The following is a 21024-nucleotide window of genomic DNA, read 5'->3' as shown; positions in this document are numbered from 1 at the left end:
GAATTTGGGGAGGGCTGAGGAAGAAAGAATGACACAGAGATTACAGAATAACAGTTCACCCAACTAAGCTTGACTTCAGCTTTTTGGATATGAGAAAAGATCTTCCTGCATCTTCAAAGAGATGGGGCACTACAGAGCTTATCTGTGACAAACCTCTTTGTTTCTGCAGTCATCAGTGAAGATACAGCAAAGGAAATGGAGGAGCTGCAGTTATGCATTTGCAATACACAAAGTCCTTGTTTTCCCACTAGGCACTGCAGAATAGCAATTGTCCATTCACAGCACATAGCACATCCTCTGCATTTCAGAGCTAATATTTTTGCAGTCCTTAAGCTAGCATGCTTCAGCCTAGTGTAGTTAATGTTTTTAACCCTATGGGGTACACTGCAGGAGATAGGTGTGCTCATGCTGTGTTCCTTGTTAAAGGAATTGGTTTTTTAGGTATAATTTTTAAAGTTAAACTGAAATTTTCAAATTGCCAAGGATTTATATCTACAGCAACATTTCAAACAGAGCTATGAAAAGTCTCTTTCCACAAATCAGAAAAATATGAAGATTGCTATTGTTATTGAACAATAGATAGATGTTATTGAACATACCTGTATATTAATCCAATTAACAACAGAAATCTCTGTCTTGGCTGGAGTTATTTTCAAGACTGCTTGTACACACAGACACACAGACACAGACACACACACACAAGCTCTGACAAGTGGTTCTTCCTCTTGTAATCTAGAATCACACTCTTGAAAACAATGTTAGTTTGATGGTAGCAGTTGCTTTCATTTACTGCAGCACACACTGCCCACTGTGATGCTGCAATACTCATTCAAGGCAGATCACTGGCTCAAATATGAATTGAAGCTATATGCTATCAAACAGATGCCAGGTTACATCACTTCAACTCCTGAGCAAATTCCCACTTTTCTCTGCTTAGGTAGCAAAAGCTGTATGAAAACTGGTGTTAATATAAGACAAGCAGCTCTCTCCCTTCCCAGTGGGGATCTGTTTCTTAGTCAAAGCTCAGGCTGCTTCTTAATTTTGAACTTCTGAACCCAAACCAAGTAAACTAATCTAAGCATGTATTTAAAAAAAAAAAAAAAAAAGCAGTACATGTACTCCTAAAAATGAAGCCAATATTCTTTTCTGCTTGACCTGTTTATTTCCAACTCTTCCTCCCTCTGCTCTAACTCTCAGAAAAACTCACAGCCCCCTCAGGATAGGAACAAGTTTCTGTTTTCTTCTTCCTTCATCTAAGCCAGACAAGTCCCAGGTCTCCTCTCCTGCCACAGAGCAATAGGAAAACATACAGAAAAAAATCAACCACATTTTCCCCAGCAGGGTCAGAAAGGACTTCTACAAGAGATTCTTTTTGCAATCTTCTGTAACCATCAAATGGTTAAATCAACATAAGTTAAAATTTTCATCTAGTTTGAATAAAGAGAAAAAGGGACGAAATTCAAAATATGGTTGCTGTAGTAACAATCACCAGTAAAAATCTTTTCCACCAAATAATATTATTATCTCCCTCTCCCCCTCACAATTTTAGTTCCCCTTCAAAAAAATAATCATGCTGCTTCTTTTAGATTTGCTGTACATACCTCAACCATTAAACAAGACATTTAACCATAGTGGCAGTTCTGTGACCTTTGAATGCCGTGAAATCTCTAAGCGGTGCTGCTTGTTCATGAAGACTTGTACTGCAGAGTCCAGTAACTGCATCCAGGATTGGGAATAGAAATAAGTAACGACAGCAAACTAAAATAATAGTAACTAAAAAAAAAAAACCAAAAAAAAAAAACCAAAAAAAAAAAAAACCAAACAAAAAAAAAGAAAAAAAAAGGATTTTTTTTTAAGAGATGGAAAAAAAAAAGGAAAAGAAAGAAAAAGGAAAAGAAAACCTCCCCAAGTCCCCCAACCCAGCCAGTAAAACCACCTTAAGAAGCAAAGAGGCTCGGGAAGAGAGCGCACTTGTGTGCCAGGGCAGGGCTGGGTAGCGCTGAGGCTGCTGCAGTCTGGCCGCCCGTGTCAGGCCGGGCGGGCGGGCGGGGAGGCGCTGCCAGCGCCGGGCGCGGAGCGCAGAGCGCAGAGCACAGACCAATCCCCGCCCTGCTGCCAGCGCCGCCGAGAAGCCTTTTCTGTTTATGTTTCCTCATTTCGGGAGTGACGTCAAAGGGTTTAGTTTTTCCTCTGCATGTGCTATTAATTTTAAACGACTACTATGGGAGGAATGTGGCAGTGATTGAGGCAGGCTACCCTAGGCGAAAGAAGCTGGAGTCATGATTTATCTATCCTGGATTCAGCTCAGAAAGATTTTATATCCAGAGGTACTAGAAAGATCCAAAATATCCTCACGACATGGGGAAAGGCTATAAATATGCTTACATATATTGAAGTATTCTTAAATATACACAAGATGTTTTCCAGGGCGAGCTGGGTAATGTCTATGGGTCGTGGTGCAAAATCAGACCTGATTCTGCCCTCGCCCTACAGTAAATCAGGAACTGCTTGTCTAAGTTCAGCAGTGTCACACCAGTGTAAACCTGGCTAACGAGATAAGACTGTGACTACTGTACACATCCTTCTATCAGTCAGCTGGAGCTACACTGCAGATTAGCAAACTGCTTTCCTTGCCCCATCCGAGTCACGGATGCAGTCGCCCTGGAGGGCTGATCCGGGCAAACAACTGCTCCTTCCAGCAGCAGCCCAGCTGTGCTCGCCTGTGAGCTCTGCTGTGGGCCACCAGACAGCATTTTATTTAGTACCAAAGTCCACATCAAAAGGCAGAGGAAGGTAGACCTTGGCTTTTATTATAACCACACCACTGGCAGTGGAGAAACCACGCTGCTGAAGATTCAAGAAACAAATAACATTCATCAAGGTCAATTAGCATGGGCAAAAAAGGCCAAAACAGCACAAGATAATTGATAGGAAGTCAGTTGACAACAGTAAGTGTTTTGTTATTTGCATCATTCTAATTTTATCAATTTGTTCTTCTAGGGAATCCTTTCAAAGATCTCAGTCTGTGAGGCACAATTAATTTCTAAAAAGTCTTAACAGTCTTGCATTTATTTTAAAACACAGAGAAGTGCTTTTAAAAATGAGTAGATAGAAAGCTCTTGAGAAAGAAATTTCTTAGTGCTTCACAGAACATGTTCAAATACAGTAGAAGTCATAGGAACTTCCCCGTGACCACCAATTGATTCTACCAAAATGCAGCTCCAGAGTGGCCAAAATATTTAATGATTTTTGCTTATCAAAAAGTGTGTCTGTGCTATCACTGCTAATGCAATCTTCACAAACAAATGCTAAGTGTTATGGGGATGTAAATGCTAGAATAACATATTAAAAAGTATTAAATAAGTTACAGATTTACAAAATCAATTAGAGCATGTTAAGTTCACTGACTGTACTTAGAGAACTGTATGAAGCAATTTGAAGTGCACAAATAGAAACATTATTCGTAGTGCACAGAAAATCATCATTTCATCTTCACTCAGCGTTGGTGAGTAGGCAACTGAATAGTGCACTTTGGGAATTGCACTTCAGGAACCAGTCCTGGGAATGTCAGCTGAAAATTGAATGAATTTCAGTGGGACTGATCTGGAGTCTGTGAAGAAAGACTGATATTGGCATTGTTTAGTCCAAAGACAGCAGAGTTGATAACAATCCTTAAGTATACAAAGGGTATATTCCTCTGCAAGAACATGAACAATACTAGATGGAGTTTATTCTTGCTCCTGGAGACATTGTGTGGCCTTTAAACTTCTTCACCCTTTATGGCAACATAGCTTCTTCTAAGCTGATGATAAGTCTCAGACTGTGTTTGGAAAGCAATCAGGGCAGTGTCCAAAATGCATGAAGGTCTATTCTAGAAACATGACATAGCAGGTAATCAAGGTCCACTGTTTCAAGATGCATTCTGGCTCTGTTTATTTAACTAGAATAGATCCAGACAATTTGCAAAGAAGGAAGGATTAATTTTTCTTCATATGATTTGAGGTTAGAACAAGTAAACTGCAACAGAGGAAAGTTGTTTGACTTCGGAAAAACTAAAGGAGGGAGAGTAAAATACTGAAACAGATGGGCTGTGACAGTCTACAGTGTCTTGTTACTGGCTATTTTTATAAGTATGGTTAGCCAACTATTATTCATGAACAGGTTTGATACAGGTGATCGTACTGTGGAGTAGGAGATTTTCAAATGTCTATTTCAGTTTGATTATTTTCTTGGTTTTGCATTTTGGGATCAATCTCATTAACAACATTACATTGCATTTCGTTAATTAAGGTCCAGGTACATTCCAGTTTTGCACAAAGTTCTAGGTCTTGTATCTCTCCTAAATAAATTAGAGGTTACTTCAGCCTCCTGCAGCCAAGTGGCCCTATGACAGTGAGTGGTCACTGCAGGTTTTGTGATGTGGAGGTTTCTTTGGTGAAAAGACAAAGAGGTCTGGAAGCACTTCTGATTGAAGTTTCTACTTGGACAAAGAATCTTAATGCCTGCATGAGGAGATGCAAGTAAGGGTGGGAATGAGAAGGAATATCTTGGTTACCTTTGCACAGCCATGCATTTCCATGATGACTGGGAAGGACTGATGAGAAAAAAATGGGCTCCACCTAGCAAAGAAAAAACTTCAGCATAGATTTGCTAATGTGATTTCATGTATGCTAAAATATCCTGTCAGGCTGGTGACATGCATGTCCAGATAAATGTGACCCACACTGGCCTAACAAAAAAGCTGAAAAAAGAAAACTGTGACTCTTTAAAAAAAGTCACTGAAGGAAGAAAAAAGAAAACAAAATAACTGATGTTCAGCCTAGACTGATATAAACTGTATCTAAATAAATACAATGGAGCCAGAACACTTAAAGCAAGATCAAAATTACAACTTAATTGACATAACTGAAACGTGGTAGGGTAGAGTCATATGAGTATATGACTGGAATACTAATGCCAAAGAGCACAGCTTGTTCAGAAGCAAGAGGAAGAAACAAAAGAGGAAAAAGGGTGAAAGAGATTATGCCTCATGTCTCACTGAGATGTTCAGAATGCCGGAGGAAACATGCATTGAAAGTTTGAGCAATAGTACAAAGGACAGGTATATAGGCATTGTTGAGGAATCTGCTGCAGATCCAGGCAGATAAAGTAGATAACTCTTTTTGTTAGCAATTAGCAGGATTGTCCAAAGCATAGTACTTGGCCAAAATGGGAGAGTTTAACCATGCAGCTCTTGAAAAAAGAGCTGATTTTTCCTCAGACACTGTGGTTCTTTCTCTCTGGAGTAAGCAACAGAGTATATTTGGGGACCCCTCAAATTTATGAACCTGTCTTTTTGAGAAATCCTCCTTGATTCAATAATTTGAATTCTTTTTACAGTCCTGGCTCACCACTGGAGATGCTTTAATTTTTTTATTTTTTTTTTTAGCTATTCTCCTTTCTCAATATAGGTGGCACACCAAGAAATGTTCTCTCTTACCATGGAATGGCATTCGTCTTCACAAATCTGCAATTTCCATTGTGGTCTTCGGAAAGGAAGTTGGATATTAGAGAGGTTGCTTAATTGGCCTCACCCAAACCACACTCCTTATAAACCAGATATAATCCCTGAAACTTAAAAAAAAAATCATCTCAGTAAAATTCATTTCAGTGCCAGTAGAATTTGTTTGCACATGATAGAATGATAGGCACTGTACATGGAGAGGCAAAAAGATGGCTCCTTCCTAAGACACCTTCCACTTTCTTCCCACTACGTTATTTGTACCCTGACCATCTTCAGGATGGACTGCAGAACTGGACCAAACATTGCTCTTCATACTGCTCTCAATGACATCTGAATGGGAGCTGGGAACAAGGAGTGGAAAATGAGGCGTCACGTTCGAGTTGCTACCACAGAGGAATGACTTCATGCTGGACTCTTCCTTTCCACTTTCCTCCATTCCCCACAAAATTGCTCAAAATTGCAAGGTTATAGGTGTTACAGTGATTCCCCAAAGTATTTCTACTATTCCTTAGGGCATAGACATGTAAATCTGAGGATGCTGAAAACTCTGTGATCAAAGTAGCTCCCTGTCATGGCTGCTGCAGCTTTCTCTTGTCATGGCACAATAAAGGTGGACAAGTGCAGAGTGACAGTGGCCTGCATTTATGAAAACAATGGAAGGAAAGGGTCAACAATTCCAGTCAAAGTATAGTTTTAAGGAAGTTCATGCTTATCCCACCCTATAAATATAGACACACACTACTGTTGGAGGTGAGTTCATATCTTACACTGTAATTGCTGTTGGGAAACTTCTAAAGGCAAATTTCTCCAGGCTGAATTATGTGAAATTGCTTGTAGTGACTAGATGTGAATGTTCTGTGCCTGTTTATTTACAAATCAATGCCCTCAGATTAATCTTGTTATAGTTGCAATGAATGGCTGGAAGCATCCTTGGCGCACATTGTGTAGAACAGTCTCCCTTACAGTTCTTTTCTTCTCCTGGGATCTGTGTGATGTTTTTGGTGTGTTTACAGCGAGCCTGTGTGAGCTGTCAGAAGCTGCTGGTGGCTGATCCCAGCTGAGGTTCAGGGCTGTTTGGAATGACCCGGGGCCATGTGGCTCAGACAAGAATGGAGGTTGGTAAGTTCATGGTGTACAGAATGAGCTGGTCCCCACAGGAGGACACAGATTGCTGACATGACTTTAGTCCTTATTTATTTGACCTAAAAGCTGCTGTGTTGGTACATGGTTTGTGCTTCCAAGTGCTGTCATAAGAAGATTACACTGCTTCCAAGAAAGGTGTCTCCAAAAGGGAATGTTCTCCAGCTTTCTCAAACTTATGCATGAAATATTTTGTCTGGATTTCCAGCCTTGATGCCACCTACCTCTTGTTAGATATCTTTTCCAATATGAACTAGAAATTAATGTTTCTCTTTTTCTGGCAAAAATTTCCCTCTAACTGTCCCCTATGTCCTATCAGAGCACCAATCTTCTACCCATGAACTGCTGAGTTGAAAAAAAGAGCCTGTTTTTATGCCATTCTTTTCCTTGTAGCTTTCTTTTTACTTTTCCTTTTTACTTCTATACACTTATTCATAGATTTAAGTAATGGGAAATATCCCCAGTAAAATGGAATTTTTTAAAAATCAAATGAGAATACAAATAATTTCTCATCTATGGACTAGATACTTCATGTAAATAGTACTGGATGAGCTCAACAAGCATTATGTAGGCTGATGAACACATCAGGAAGAGAATTTCAAATGTCCATTACCTTGAGGTACTGATCTAGAATATTGTGTGGACCTCTATTTTCAGCAGATGTGACCCTTGAATTAATAAAAAAATAACTGAATACATTAATGTTATGAACTTATTTTGGGTCCAGTCATAGTCTGGTTTAAAAGCATTTAAATGACTTCCAGAGGGTTTCAGTTTCAGAGGACCACAGCACATTCTGCCCTCGCAGTGAGATCTCCTGGCCACAGAGCAGTGTAAAGTCCCCAAGTCAGCCAAAGCCATCCCAGCAAAGGTGTAGCTCCCACAGCTCCCACAGATGCTGTATACAGGCACAAAGGACTTCATCACACGGGACAAAGGAGCTGACGTGCAGTTCCCAGGCATTGAAAAAGAAGGGTGAGAAAACATTGCTGTCAATGGCTCATATTTGTTTTAGTGATCAGACCATATGCAAAACCATTTTGTTTTCTCAGACACAATATGATAATATTTGACATTTGATTTCAAACCCAGGAAAACAGAGAAGAGACAGGTGAGTGTTTTTCCTTACCTGAAAGAGAACAAACTTTTATTTTTGCCAATGCTGAATGCTTTTGTCTTCACTATATCACTTATAGGTGGGTGGCAAAACTTCCCCCTAAAAAACAAACATATTCAGAAAAAATTTGAAGTCTTAAAGAGCAGCAAGATCAGCAAATCCAAAACTTCATCTTCTTAATACCACTGTTAATGATAATTCTCCAAGTTCATCCAGCTCTAATCTGTGCAGGTATTTTTTTTTGTTTATCTCCTTTTCAGTCAGTGGATTATTTTTATGTGGCTCTTGGTGTTTAAAACAGTTGAAAAAAAAGAAATAAACCAGAAATAATGTTTTTACATTCCACAGAGGTAGTCGAAACAATAGAAAAACAAACCAGATGCAATTCTGCATCAAAGGGTTACAAGCAGTGTCAGAATGGCTAGTATATCAACAACTGTGACTAAAAATAAGAAAGTATTGCAAGAAAAAAAAATCCTTTTTTGTTCAATTGAGTATCTTAAATTCTATGATCAATAAATATGAAAAAAGAAGAAAAATAACAATGAAGTATTTTCCAATTCAAAGCCTCATTTTAATATTAAAGAATTTGTATTGCATCACTATTTTAGATAGATAAACACACAAATAGATGCTTTCTTAAAAAATACTGAGGAATATAACACACGATTCCTAGGTTTTCATTTCAACATATATGAACAACAAAGAGCTTCATTCTTGCTTTTTCTGGGATTTTTTTTTCTGACACCTATAAAATTTAGGTGCAGGAGACCTATTTTTACAACTTTCAATTAATTTTACTACTTAGGCATTTTACTAATCTTTCCGAATTTTAAGATCTTTTTCTTTTTTTCCATTGTGTTTTCTGTGACATAGTCATTACTTGAAATGAAGCTGAGGCCAACATCTTTTAAAAAGTATTGATTAGTCTATCAAAGACAATTTTCATTTTCACATGAAGCTAATAATGAGTAGCTTTCTTATCCTATTGAATTGAAACATGGTAGTTTGATCCAGCAGGCATAGGCCTTGAGGATGAAAAGCATATTGAGATATACAAGTGAAAATAATTTTATTTTGCCCAGCAAATCCTACTTGCACATGAATCAAGCTTTGGCCAGTTTTATAAGTACCCACTTATTTTTTTCCCCCTCACCTCCTCATTCCTCAGTGTGCAATACCCCTGTGTTTTGCGATTCCCATACGATCTACAGGCATTAAATGAGCCATCTTCAAGCATTATGTGAAGTCTACAAACTTGTACTTATTTCATGCTGAGTTTTGTCTTTGATAGACAGAGCTGAGCCCAAATTACTGTTCTGGTTTATGATGTCCTTATGAGAAAGGGGGAAAGAAGAGTAAGTGTACAGCCCCCTGGCTGGTGCCCTCCCCAGCATGGTAACTGCACAGACTGAGCAGTAACCAGAAGTCCCTGAAGCATTTCATAATTTTATTTCATTACATTATGTTGCTCAATGATAAAACTAGGGATAAAACCAGTATAATCAGAAGGGAGAGAAAAAAATTCCCAAGCCAAGCAAAAGGGACAAGTTCTCTTATAAATGAGAGTCAAATTCTCAGCAGACCTCAATGGGGATCTCCTCCAGAGTGCAAGGTTTGAGTCCTAATTTTTTTGCATCTTTTTTAATCTCTTATTAAAATAGCCTCAGTGCCATGTTGTCTGAAATTCAAGCCAAAATCTAACTGCCCCAGAAGAAGGACATTTTTAGTGTCAAAACTTGATTCTCTTAGCATCTCATACAAAAAACCACCCCTAATTAACTTCACATACATGTCCAACAGTCTACAAAGTTAAAGCATATGTAGCAGTGTACAATCAGTTACATTTATGCAGCAATAGATCTGTTACTTTCAAAGAACAGTGAAGATTTGCAGTGGTTTTCCATGCAGTTTGAGCCTTTAAATGAATAATTAGAAACTTTTTAAAAGAGGAAGTTAAAACTAGTATGAATTCACTCAAATGCTAAAGATGGGAACACTAGATATGGTAGGTAACTCAGGAAAATAGCGGAAATGTATTGAAGATACATAATGGATAAAATCTTTGAAGTCAATAGGACTTCACCATTTACTTCAATGGATTACACCTGCTATACTTTATAATTATATACTTAGGAGGAATATATTCAGTGTTAACAGTGTAGTGATACTTCAAGATGCTAATCTTCACATTTTCATGTAGATTCAGAATCTGGATGGATGGGCTAAATATTTAAGTAAGACACAAAGCATGTAAATGCCCAGCTCCTGTTGGGAAGGCAGACTCATTAAGGACAAATACAGGTTGCTTTGTTGTTGCGCCAAACATCTGTAATTTTGTAAATTACAGAATACAGTAACATTTTGAGACAACTTGTCTTGGCAGCAACACTGACAGATGACAAACCACTGATTTTTCTGTCAGCTGCTTTCTTCCTCCTTTTTCAGTTCTCTACTTCCAAAAATCTCCAATCCACATCTTCACAGTCCTTAACCAAGACCATGACTTTCCACTGGGTTTCTAGGCAGTAGATGAACCTGGGTGATGGAAGTTAATACTCCCTACATTCCTCAGCCTATGTATCACTTGGAGGATGCCTCCTATGCACTGATGTGCTTTCTGGAGCTGCTTCATGCACAGTTCAGTTTCTCTTGTGAGGACAGTGACTTCTGTGAGAGGTATCTCCTCTGGCAATCTGACTTGGCCTACTCCACCCATCAATCTGTTGTGTTGGTTTAAAACTCAGGGTGTATAAGAACCTAGGTGCCTGAAAATGTGTCAACCTAGGTTACTTGTTTCAATGTGTCCTTTGAAGGCACAGATTATTTTACCTAAATCTTAGATTTAAGTTTTGTTTTATGCTATACTATTTATACATATACTCCAGACTTGCAAACAAATGTAAATGATGATTTGAAAAGATGGCTCCATTTCTATGAAATGCTATAAATCCATCTTTTCCAATTTTTTTTAAATCTAGAAATTTTTCAGTTGGTAATTCTTGTAGGGCACTGGAAGAGTAATGCACAGTGACATTAAATGTAAGAAATTACAAACATACATTTTTGAGGACTCATTATGCATTCAGTAAAAACTTTTGAGAAAAAAACTGTGGTCCCAGATGGGGAGAATAAAAATTACAACAGTAACACACGGATCTGACAATATGAATATTTGTTTACATGCATCAGAAGACTGTACTCACACAGCACTAATTGCAAAGTTGTTCTGGCATTCAGCCACTTGACTACATTTAAAGATAGGACATAGCTACCAAGGTCTCCTAGATTTTGGAGTCCAGGTTTCTCCTTTAGAGAAATTTAAGATTACTATTTAATGGCATTAAAAAGGACTTCAAGTAATGCTCCCTGCTACTGTGGCTGACCCACCCTCCTCCTGCACACCCACTTGTTGTATGAGCAAGGCACTTTCCCTGTAAGGTCTCTAGATTTAGCCTGTAAACCAGGCACTTGCTGTCCCTGCATTGCACTCTTAAAATATGCAAACCCATTCCCAGATACTTGCAATGCAAGGTACATAAAGTATAGCTGTCTTTCATGGGCCTTCTGTCTGAATGTCACTTTCAGAGTCACAAGTTTTGCTAAATGCATGGAAATAAGTTTTTATAATTATTACCCAGCAGTAACTATTAGGAATCAAAGTCAAGCCAAACTAGGACATTTAATCCATCTTGCAAAACTCAATAAATATTAAAATAATAGCTAGGTAAAGACTACCAAAATTAATTTATTTTCTATGCAATTTTCAGGTATGGCTACATATCACATGCTTCTACAGTTTAGCTCATACCTGAAACTCCAGGTTATTGTGTAGTAAAGAGATAACACAGAATCAAATTACTAGGAATTGAGTCTGTAATGCTCAAAGAAGCCCAGCCACTCACTCTGAAGTTCAATTGCCCTTTAAGATATTTTTCTGTGACAACTAAGCTCACTAAGTACCATGAGACAAACCAATCTCTAATAAGGGCAAACATGACAAATGGAAACTACTAAAGATCAAAAATGAGCAGAAAAGAGAGAAAATATTATTAACAACAAGGCTTGTGAGAAGGAAAACATATTTTTACCTGGTCCTAAATCTTTCCAATGTGCTTAGCTTTTAATCCTAAAGGCAAAATGTCACACCCATCACACCCATGAGATACGTAAACAGACTAAACATGACCAGGTTAAGGACAAAAGCAAACATAGGCCTGCACTGACACAGAAGAAGATGGGCTCTGTGATGTTCAGAGATTAACTCAGCTACACATTGAGGATAGGAGAGATTTGACAGCCAAAGCCTTGTTAAAACAGCAGCAGCCCTGCAGACCACTCTCACAAACTGAGACCCTAGTTGTCTGATCAGGGCTGTGAAACACATCGCTCTAATCAGTCTGCTTGATCTCTTAACATGAACAATGATTTTCATTTCTGAAATCCCAATTTAGACTTGCCTACACACAAAATCCACATTGAACTGCAGCAGTATTCTCACAGACACACAAACACATACAACCAAGTATTTTTTACTCTTCTACACAAAGTCATTATTTACCATTATAAAGCTCAAATGGTCTGTATCGTATTTCAAAGAAAGGTCAATATTTTAAGTGTCGGTGGAAGTACCTACTCCTTTTTACATTGGTTATTCACCCTGTGGAAACATTGTTTTCTGAAAATCTCCTTTCTCAAGGAGACTTGTGAATTTTGTGGCTTTCTTTCAGTCTGCTACACCATCCCATCCCTGGGATTTCATGATCAGAGGACAGCAGAATAATTTCTTGCAAAGTTAGTAAAGGTTTAAAGAGAAGGTTTTAAAAATAAAACTTTCTTTAAAAATGTTGGAAAATGAATGAAGGAACAATTCTTTAACACAAGATGCTGTTATACTTGTATGAAAATATCTTTCTCTGAATCTCTTGTTTTCGCTGCTGTCTGGCTTAGACACATTTGTAATTGCCATATAAAGATGGATAGAGCCAACAAGCAATTACAATTGTTATCTGAAGTAGTATTAAGGAGTAGAAATGGTACTGGAAACACTGAGAGAAGACATATGAAGATTTGGTTGATGTAAAAAATGGGAATTTGGAGTCAGGGGCTTACATTTTACTCACAGCATGAAGCAAAACCAGACAGATTTTGTTTATTATTTGTTGGTACTATAAAGTTATGAGAAAGATTTTCCATTGTGACTGGGTGTGGAAGCACTGGAAATCTCCTGAGAAGGAGTCTTCTGCCCAAACATGAAAAGCCCAAGAGACTTGCCTGGATGAACTTTGATACAGCACTATAAATAATGAGCATGTGTCTGGGAAACAACCTTGGATACTGAGGGGTTTTTGCATGTCATTCATCTCTACCCCACTAAAGAGTTATGGGAGCAAAAGGGCTCATCCAAGGTTTGCTACCATCCCTGTATGAGAACTTGTGCTCATGTATTTTACTTGAACTTTTTAGTTCTACTGTGTACAATGAAACTCTTGCATAGTTGCTGTTGCAGGAGGTTAAAAGTTTTTTGTAGTAAATGCACAAAGGAGAAGAAATGAGAGCAAGCAGTAAGCAGAGAAAGCAAAATCTGGCTTGGGTTAGGTTCTGCCTGGGACTTGAATTTGTTCACTGCATGATTACAGGATGATCCCACCATGTGGCTTTTCCCCTATTCCTGCTGGATATATCAAACCATAACATGGTTTAGTTCTCTCTTTGGATGCTGTGCCCATGCATTGTAGAACAAATGGGGGGACACCTCCCAAACCTTAGGAGTGTGCTGATCACGCTTGTCTGCACCACTCTGCATTTCTACCTTCAGATCAAGAGCTCCATAGGAAATTAGTTTGGGTAGAAAGGAATTATAAGAGAAAAAGAAAAGTATCGTGAGAAAAATGTGGGCAGTCAGGTCTCTCTGGTCTCTCTATAGATCTGAAAGTAGAGATCCTCCCCTATCTGAAATACAAACAGCTTCTGAAGGGCTCTGAAGAATCAAAGGCAAGGCTTCCAAATCAGAAACTTGCCAAACATGACGTTTGCTCCCTCCCTCTCCAACAGAAACAATGTTTTCTGGTTCTCCCTGACTACAAATCTAGAGGAATTTTAAGTTTCCAGACAAGTTTGGAAAGGAAATGCTGTGATCTGTGCTAGGCTATGTCAATCCAGAGCAGATTCAGGCTGCCCATTATGGCTTTGCCCATACTGTGTGCTGCTGCGGAATGAGCCAGCTCAAACACGAGCATCACAGAAATTCATCTAGGTACACAGGATCTGTATGAAACCCTCCAAGTGGAACTTTACACCTTACTGGGGTAAGTTCATAAAGCCACTTAGAACAGCACCACATAGCTGCCTATAGAGATCCTGGCAGTTTTTTCTGAATGATGGCACAAGCCGCAGCTCATCAGGAGCCATTGTGTCCCCCAGAGACAGAATCCAGCTGAGGAATTGGTGGCCCTTTGCAGTTCTTGCAGACAATGCATTCACATTGCAGCGAATCCACATTCACATTGCATTCCAGAAAGAACAGTTGGACTACAGTAACTACACTCAGTAGCACTAGTAATAGCAAATGGCTGTAACTGAGATGAAATTTTTTATCTATAGTGTACTAAGATACTGAAAAACAGTTAAAATTAAGAAGTATATCCCACTAGCACTACCAGCAACAACATGAAGCTGTTTTCTGTCTCAAAAAGTGGGTCACGTATTTTGCTTGTGTTTACCTAGCACCTATCACTGTAAAATCCTGGTCCATGACTCACAAAGCATCAGTAACAAGCAGAAATTTCTTCTTGCACTTCCCTGCATTCTCTTATTGCAATGTGATCTGAGAAGACAGGGATTTCTTTGACCATTATTAGTTAGAAAGCATTTGAAAGTGTGACAGGCATCGACATTCAACGCTATTAATTATTTTTTTTGTTTAATATTTTATTAACAATACCTATTAAATAAAGCAGAGGTGCTTGTGAAAGTATGCAAGGCACAAAAAAATTCCTTGCACATCAGTTCAATGGAAGAATGAACTACTTTGATGGCAAGACACTCTTAGCTTTGGCTGATACCCTTAATTCAGCTGAGACACTTCCCTAAGGCCAACTGTAAATTTATTCAGGACTGGAGAAAGCTACTATTTATTTCATGTGTACAAGCATTACTGGGGAAGAGAGGTAGTACTTAAGCTTCTGCTAATATAACATATGTTTTATAAATCTGAAACCCATTAAAGTGGGTATTACTGTGGAAAAATAGAACAGGATGACGATAATTACTAAAAACACTCATTATAGTAATCAAGAGTAATAAAGGTCATGCAAATGAACAACATTCAGAGAACAGGATATGAGACGCTGACTTCTCTGGACGGAGGGCAGGGAAAGAGATGGGAGAAAATGTTAAAGGGGAGTTCAAAGGAAGGAAATGTGAGACAGAGTGAAAAGACAGCAAGTCTGTGTCATTTACGTCACAACTGCCTTAAACAAGAGCAGCCAGGAAGATGCTTCAGAATTTTTCCATTTCAGTAGAACTGAAATTATTTATGTATGAAAATTGTAGAGAACCATAGTAATTTCATTTTAGAGTAAAGCACAGATGTTTGAATTCATGCACATAAAACTTGATCAGGAGCAAGATAGAAAAAAGGGAAACTGATGGGAACAAAAGAAAGTGAAGAGATCTGATTTTGTTACTAAAAATTCCTCTGAATGGATATGAACGTTTTACCTCTCAGTCCTTCAAGGGACTTTGCATCAGTCTGGCTATAAATGAAGGGGCTGAGCAGTTAGAGGGATCTTCCTTAACATGCTCCAATAAAACATTACTTGATCTTTCCCCTAGGCTCAAAAAACTTCTTTTCCACTTCTTCCAATCAAGCCTGAAGGTCCCCTTCCTGCAGCTCCTCAACAGTTTCTGATCAGCAGAGCACAACAGAAACTCAGTACAGTGCTGAACCCAGTGTACTGAGATTCTCCTCATCCCCTGTGCTACTGCATCCAACTGGAAATTTCCAGAGAGGCCAGGGGAGGCATCTGCCTAGAAACCTCCAACAGGAGTAGGAACATGTTTTGATAAATCCTGAAAACAGTATTCACTACATTCATATGTCGCAGTGACTTGCTGCTGGCATATGTCTTAAAAAAACTTCTTTGAAGCTTTCTTTATGGAATTCTTTTTCCTTCATTGAGCTGTAAGAGCAAAATCAGAGGTGTGTGGGCAATGTCATGACTTAACAGGCAATTTCTCAAGCAAGAATTCCCAAACATGATTTTTATTTCACTTACTCAACTCAGCTCAGCCTCAAGAAAACAAAAAGCATTAAGATTTCTAGTTAAATTTTTTTCAGCAGATATTTCTTCAGGCTGACTTCTATACTGTAAGTAAAGCTTAAATAACAATTGTTTTCTTTAATATTACACTGCAAAGATTTGATTGATTGATCCAGCCTTTCTCTTAGTTAAGTGAAAAGTGAAGGAAATCAGTGTCATCCTTTAAAAAGAGCAAAGGCTGTCACACCAGCTGCTTTTGTTCGAAGTAAAGCTACAGGAATTGAAATTACATGCTGAAGTTAGGCTAAGACTGTGTGTAGGAGTTATCATGATGTTCTAATAATCTCTCAGTGTAAAAACACACCCTGGGGAGCTTCTGACTGAAAAATAGGGGGAGCATGCACATGCACAAAGCCAGTTGTATCTTTAGTGCCTTCGATGTGAGAACTAAAAATCTCAGTTAGAGGTAAGGTAAATTCCTGTTGTTTTTCCTGTGGTAATGCCAATTCCTTTAATCTCTGTGCATCCTGAAAATTATTTGTAAATCATTCGGCGCAGTAATGCTTTCCTCACTGCTTATCACATGTTCCTTTATTCTTCTAATTCAACAGATTTGTGGGGAAAAGCTTATGAAAAAACCCAACAGTAAAAACTTGGCTCTGAATACAGTTCAGCTCTGAATCTGTTGAGAAAAACTATTACTATGCAGTTCATCAGTCATGTATATTTTAAAGATGTAATATTTCTCCTGAATGCTAGTTTACCTAACCATAAATACACATTAAAATGAACTGATAAAACATCTACAGAATTTCATGTCCTGATGCTCTGCTTCAGTTGAATCTTGAGATATACTATTCCCCTTAAAACACACAGAGTTAGTAATTTGTTAGTATTGTTTTCCACCACAGGAAACATCTGATTTGCTGTAATTGGGCAAGGCAGCAATACATGCCACCACTCAGCAAACTGAACAGCAATCGACTTTCATGATTGTTTGCCAATCTTCAAGCATTAATAGGAAGCCAACATCGTTTCTTTTGACGTAATCTCTGTACAGTAAATAGGGCACTTGTGCAAATTTGATGGGCTTCATTAAAGCTTGTGGAGCAAGAAAAAAAAAAGGAAAAGATGGTGCAGTGTAATGGAGTGTAGCCTTGGGACATTCTATTCTGTGATAGTAGAGAGTTGCCAGGGGAAACTGCAAGATGCAGATGCCAAACATGTTTTGTAAGGGAAGAAACACTGATAGTGGAATGGTGTCCTTTCTTGCTCCCTTTTCTCTGTGTGACTGCAGAGCTCATATCAAATGCTCATGTTACACTTTCTGTACTGTGTTAAAAGACTTTCCAGTCTTAAATGGTGCTAAGTGAATGCTTAGCAGAAGTTTGTTAGTACTAAGCAAGTACTTGGTTTGCCCAACAGCACCTTAATTTCGAACCGCAATGCATTCAGCTTCATAGGTACAAAGATTCACACTTAGTAGACTATAGCACAAGGAAGAAGAAGCATACAGACCACCAACCTTCCTTCCTGCTGGTTTATTTGTTTGGTTTTGTTTGTTTTTGTTCCCTCCCCCCTCCCCAACCCCCTGATCTGATTAGATCAGCTGGTTTTCTCTAAGAAATGCAGTCAAATTTCTGAGATGAACTTGCAAATTAATATATATCCTAAACTACATTTTTTTTTTACTATATACTACACTAAAGATGAAATTTTCAATCTAACTAGAAACAGATTTTTTTTCACTGTCATTTGTAGCTGAGCCAGGTATCTTTATTAACAAAAGTATATATCACACAGCAGGAATACAACTTAAAGTAGATCAATTAACAAAGCAGATAACCAAATATTTTCTTTCTGTTGGTTCCTTTTGATGTATCTGATTTGATTTAATAACTGTACTTGTGCAAAACCAATTCCTCCCTTGCACAGGTGAGCAAACCAGAGAGCACAGGGTGGTCTTCTCATAAACCTTATACATCTGACAGCCATCATGGCAGTTATTGGTATATCAGAGGCAGAAACCTGCTTTCTGTGAACATCCCAACTAGTCATTTGCAGTGAAGTAGGAAGGCTGCAGCTGAGAATTTAACTTTTTTTTCTAATGTCACAGCAGAAAGCTTGCTGCCTTTGCTATAACACTCTCTGAACACAACACCATACCTGTCACTCACCAGGCAGGGCAGACTGGCATTGCTTAAGTTCTGGCCAGGAGTTAAAATGCATAACTAAGCCAAACTCTCAGTGAACTGAGAAAGCTCTGGAGTGAAAAAATGCCACCCACCTGAAGGTGAAGTGAATAAATCCTTCCATTTATATCTAATGCACCAGCTGCCTGCCCCAACATACAGCAGTCACCCCTGGGTCAGCACTAGAATTTTTTATACAAGTGTTTTTAATTTAGAGTTGCATTTGTGAATGTCCCCACAGCACCAGAAGAATCCTGCCTTGTAATTAGCAACTCTGAACGTAGCTTGGAGAATACAGCTGCAAACCTTGTGATTTTATCCTGTGTCTAAGGAAAATCATGAGGAAAATTTCCTTTCTTTATCTCACAGCCTAAGCCTCCTTGTAAGCCTGCAATTCATCAGGTTATGGCTCACAATGATGAGATGCTCTTATGTAGAAATTAGATTTATCAGATGCTGAACCAAGCTGATCTTTACAATGAGAACTACTTAATCCATTTTGATTAAATCAGCAAAGCTCCTAGTGAAAAACAACCAGAATATTTGAGACAGAGCTACATAAGGATGGATTCCTAAGTCAAAAGTACCAGTCGCAACATTGTTATAGAAAGAAAGCCATTTCCAGTAGGAACTCACTGATAGTTTATAGATAATACCTAAATTTGAGATGCTCTGCAGTGTTTTGACTGCCATAATCCTGTTTTAGATCCCTGTTTTTATATGTGTCTACGCTCTTTTCCCAACACACATTTTACCTAGGTTTTATAAGCTGCTTTTATTCAGAGCCATTCAGAGGTGCTTGTATATGAACTCTATCTCTCTTAATGCCCTTGTGATTTACAGAGTAAGAAAGAGGCACAGCACTCCAGTGATTACTCTGAGACAGTGGACAAGGTGAGACATACAGATGTGTGCTCTGTTCAGGAAATCATGTTGACAGCCACGCATGGGCACAAAGTGAAACATTTCATGAACAATTACTGAAATAAGAAATCCATCTGTCTATGAAATACTGCAAAAAAACCAAAACAATTCAAAATTAAAACCACCACCCCCACAAAATATCTGAGCACAAGGCTTATTCCAAAATACAATATAAATGCTGTGCAAGTTGGAATCTGTGGGGAGACTGGGGAAAAGCTACTTCAAGGGAAATAAAAGAAAACTTACCAATTTTCAACAATTTCATCAATAGTACCAGTGGATGAATAGGAATTCAAATTCCTTTAGGTGATTGAAATATCATATATTTTTCAAAGCGCTCTAATTTACTCAAATATTCTGAGATCACATTTAATCTCTTGGACTGGAGTTAAGAGCTGGTTCTAGACCACCTGATGAAACTGAGTAAGCACAAATCTTTGAGGGGCATTCAGCAAACTGGGGCTGGAAATAGATGGTCTTTAAGGTCCCTTCTAACCCAAACCACTCTATGATTTCTTTTTATGTTGCATTACCCGCAGGCTTTCAGCCTTTAACTGAAATGAAGGTTAATTCTACTCTTAAAAGTAGAAAACAATTCAGACAAATTCTAAAACAATTATTACAGGTCTCAAAGTTATGGCTCAAAATCCCTGTGTTCCCTATATAAACTACATGGGTTACAATTCAGTTTGGACAGAAAATTAAATTTAGTGGTTATCTGTAATCATTTTCCAATTTAGATATGGAATAGATAGTTATACATATAAGATTGTCTATCATCTGGAATCTTCAAATAGGTATTAGATGTGTTTTCTCAGTGAAATACCATAGGTCAGAGGTGATGGACAAGTGCTACTTAAAGTTATGTTGTCCTGATTTGCAGCTGTTCTTAGTAAGTCATGAGCACATTGCTAAAATGTAACTCTGTGATTGATAAACCACCTTTACATTCTACATGCAAAGGTTTGAGATTGAGGCCCCAGGCTAGCAGTATGCTTGCACTGTGAGCAATGCCAACACACTCAACTCTGTTGAGGGCAGCTGTCACAGCATCTGCTAATAGCAGTGCTCTTCCCCCTTCCTTGCCCTGTTAAATACCCAGAATATAATTTCAGAAGAAAAATATTTATTTCCTTCTTTACAGTTAAAAGTTAAACATCTCTCTAGTGAGGTGCTGTTCTGAAAAAAGAGGAGGCTCTCTATCTATGGAGAAGACCAAAAAGTAAGAAACGGCATTTATGCTTTATGCCTGTTTTGAAGTGACATATCATTGGCCTTCACTATTGCAAGGTTAATATTTCCTACCCTTGCATTATTTAAAAATTCTTTATCTGGGACTTAAAATTGGGAGAACATTAGTGATGCTCCTTTTCCCAAACTTCAAATGCCCCACAGTCCTACAGATATGCTGGCTCATTGTCTGGATATACACATACCCTCTGTGCCACAGATTACAATTCTGCACAGAGAAAAATTGGTGTTTTTTCTTACACACAAGTATGATTAAAGTGTAACTTATTTGGTAAGGCTGACGACCTCAAACACGGATGGCCCATTCTTATTCTTTGGGAAGGTACCTGTGGAAACATTCTAGAGAAGAGGAACTAGCTGAGCTTTGTCCTTAAAAACCAAACACCAAAACAAAGGAACAACCAAGAAGAGAAAGAAGCCTTCCTGACAGGTTTTTGATAATGAGAGTTGTTAGTGGCCCCATACTTGTATCCAGCCATGCTGTGACACAAGGTCAGACAAGATGCATCTGCCTGGCTGCTGGTTAGGAGAGTATTTCTGAGTAATATTCTGCCTGCACAGAATAAATAACCTCAGGCAGTCAGAAATTCTGTTGAAACTCAAGTGCTCTACCTTATAAATTAAGGTTTTTTT

General features: G+C 38.4%; 1 protein-coding gene across 5 annotated transcripts in view; it reads right to left on the bottom strand.

Annotated features, from left to right (window-relative positions):
- The window catches only part of PDE7B (phosphodiesterase 7B), a 170350-nt gene extending 168302 nt beyond the window's left edge, over nt 1-2048 (bottom strand). For 4 of the 5 annotated variants that reach the window (XM_066546852.1, XM_066546849.1, XM_066546853.1 and 1 more), the window contains exons 1-2: nt 1937-2048; nt 1602-1716 (exon numbers count right to left, since the gene is read on the bottom strand). In XM_066546852.1, the coding sequence (XP_066402949.1) occupies nt 1602-1622 (21 nt within the window). In that variant the 5' untranslated portion in view covers nt 1623-1716; nt 1937-2048. Of the gene's footprint in view, nt 1-1601; nt 1774-1936 lie in introns of all 5 variants that reach the window. The other variant, XM_066546851.1, reaches the window with a different exon arrangement.
- Between the last annotated feature and the right edge of the window lie 18976 nt (nt 2049-21024).

Source organism: Molothrus aeneus, chromosome 3 (genome assembly GCF_037042795.1).
Source record: "Molothrus aeneus isolate 106 chromosome 3, BPBGC_Maene_1.0, whole genome shotgun sequence".
NCBI lineage: Eukaryota > Metazoa > Chordata > Aves > Passeriformes > Icteridae > Molothrus > Molothrus aeneus.
The sequence above is the reverse complement of the archived record's forward strand: the minus strand, read 5'-3'. Positions and strand labels throughout refer to the sequence as shown.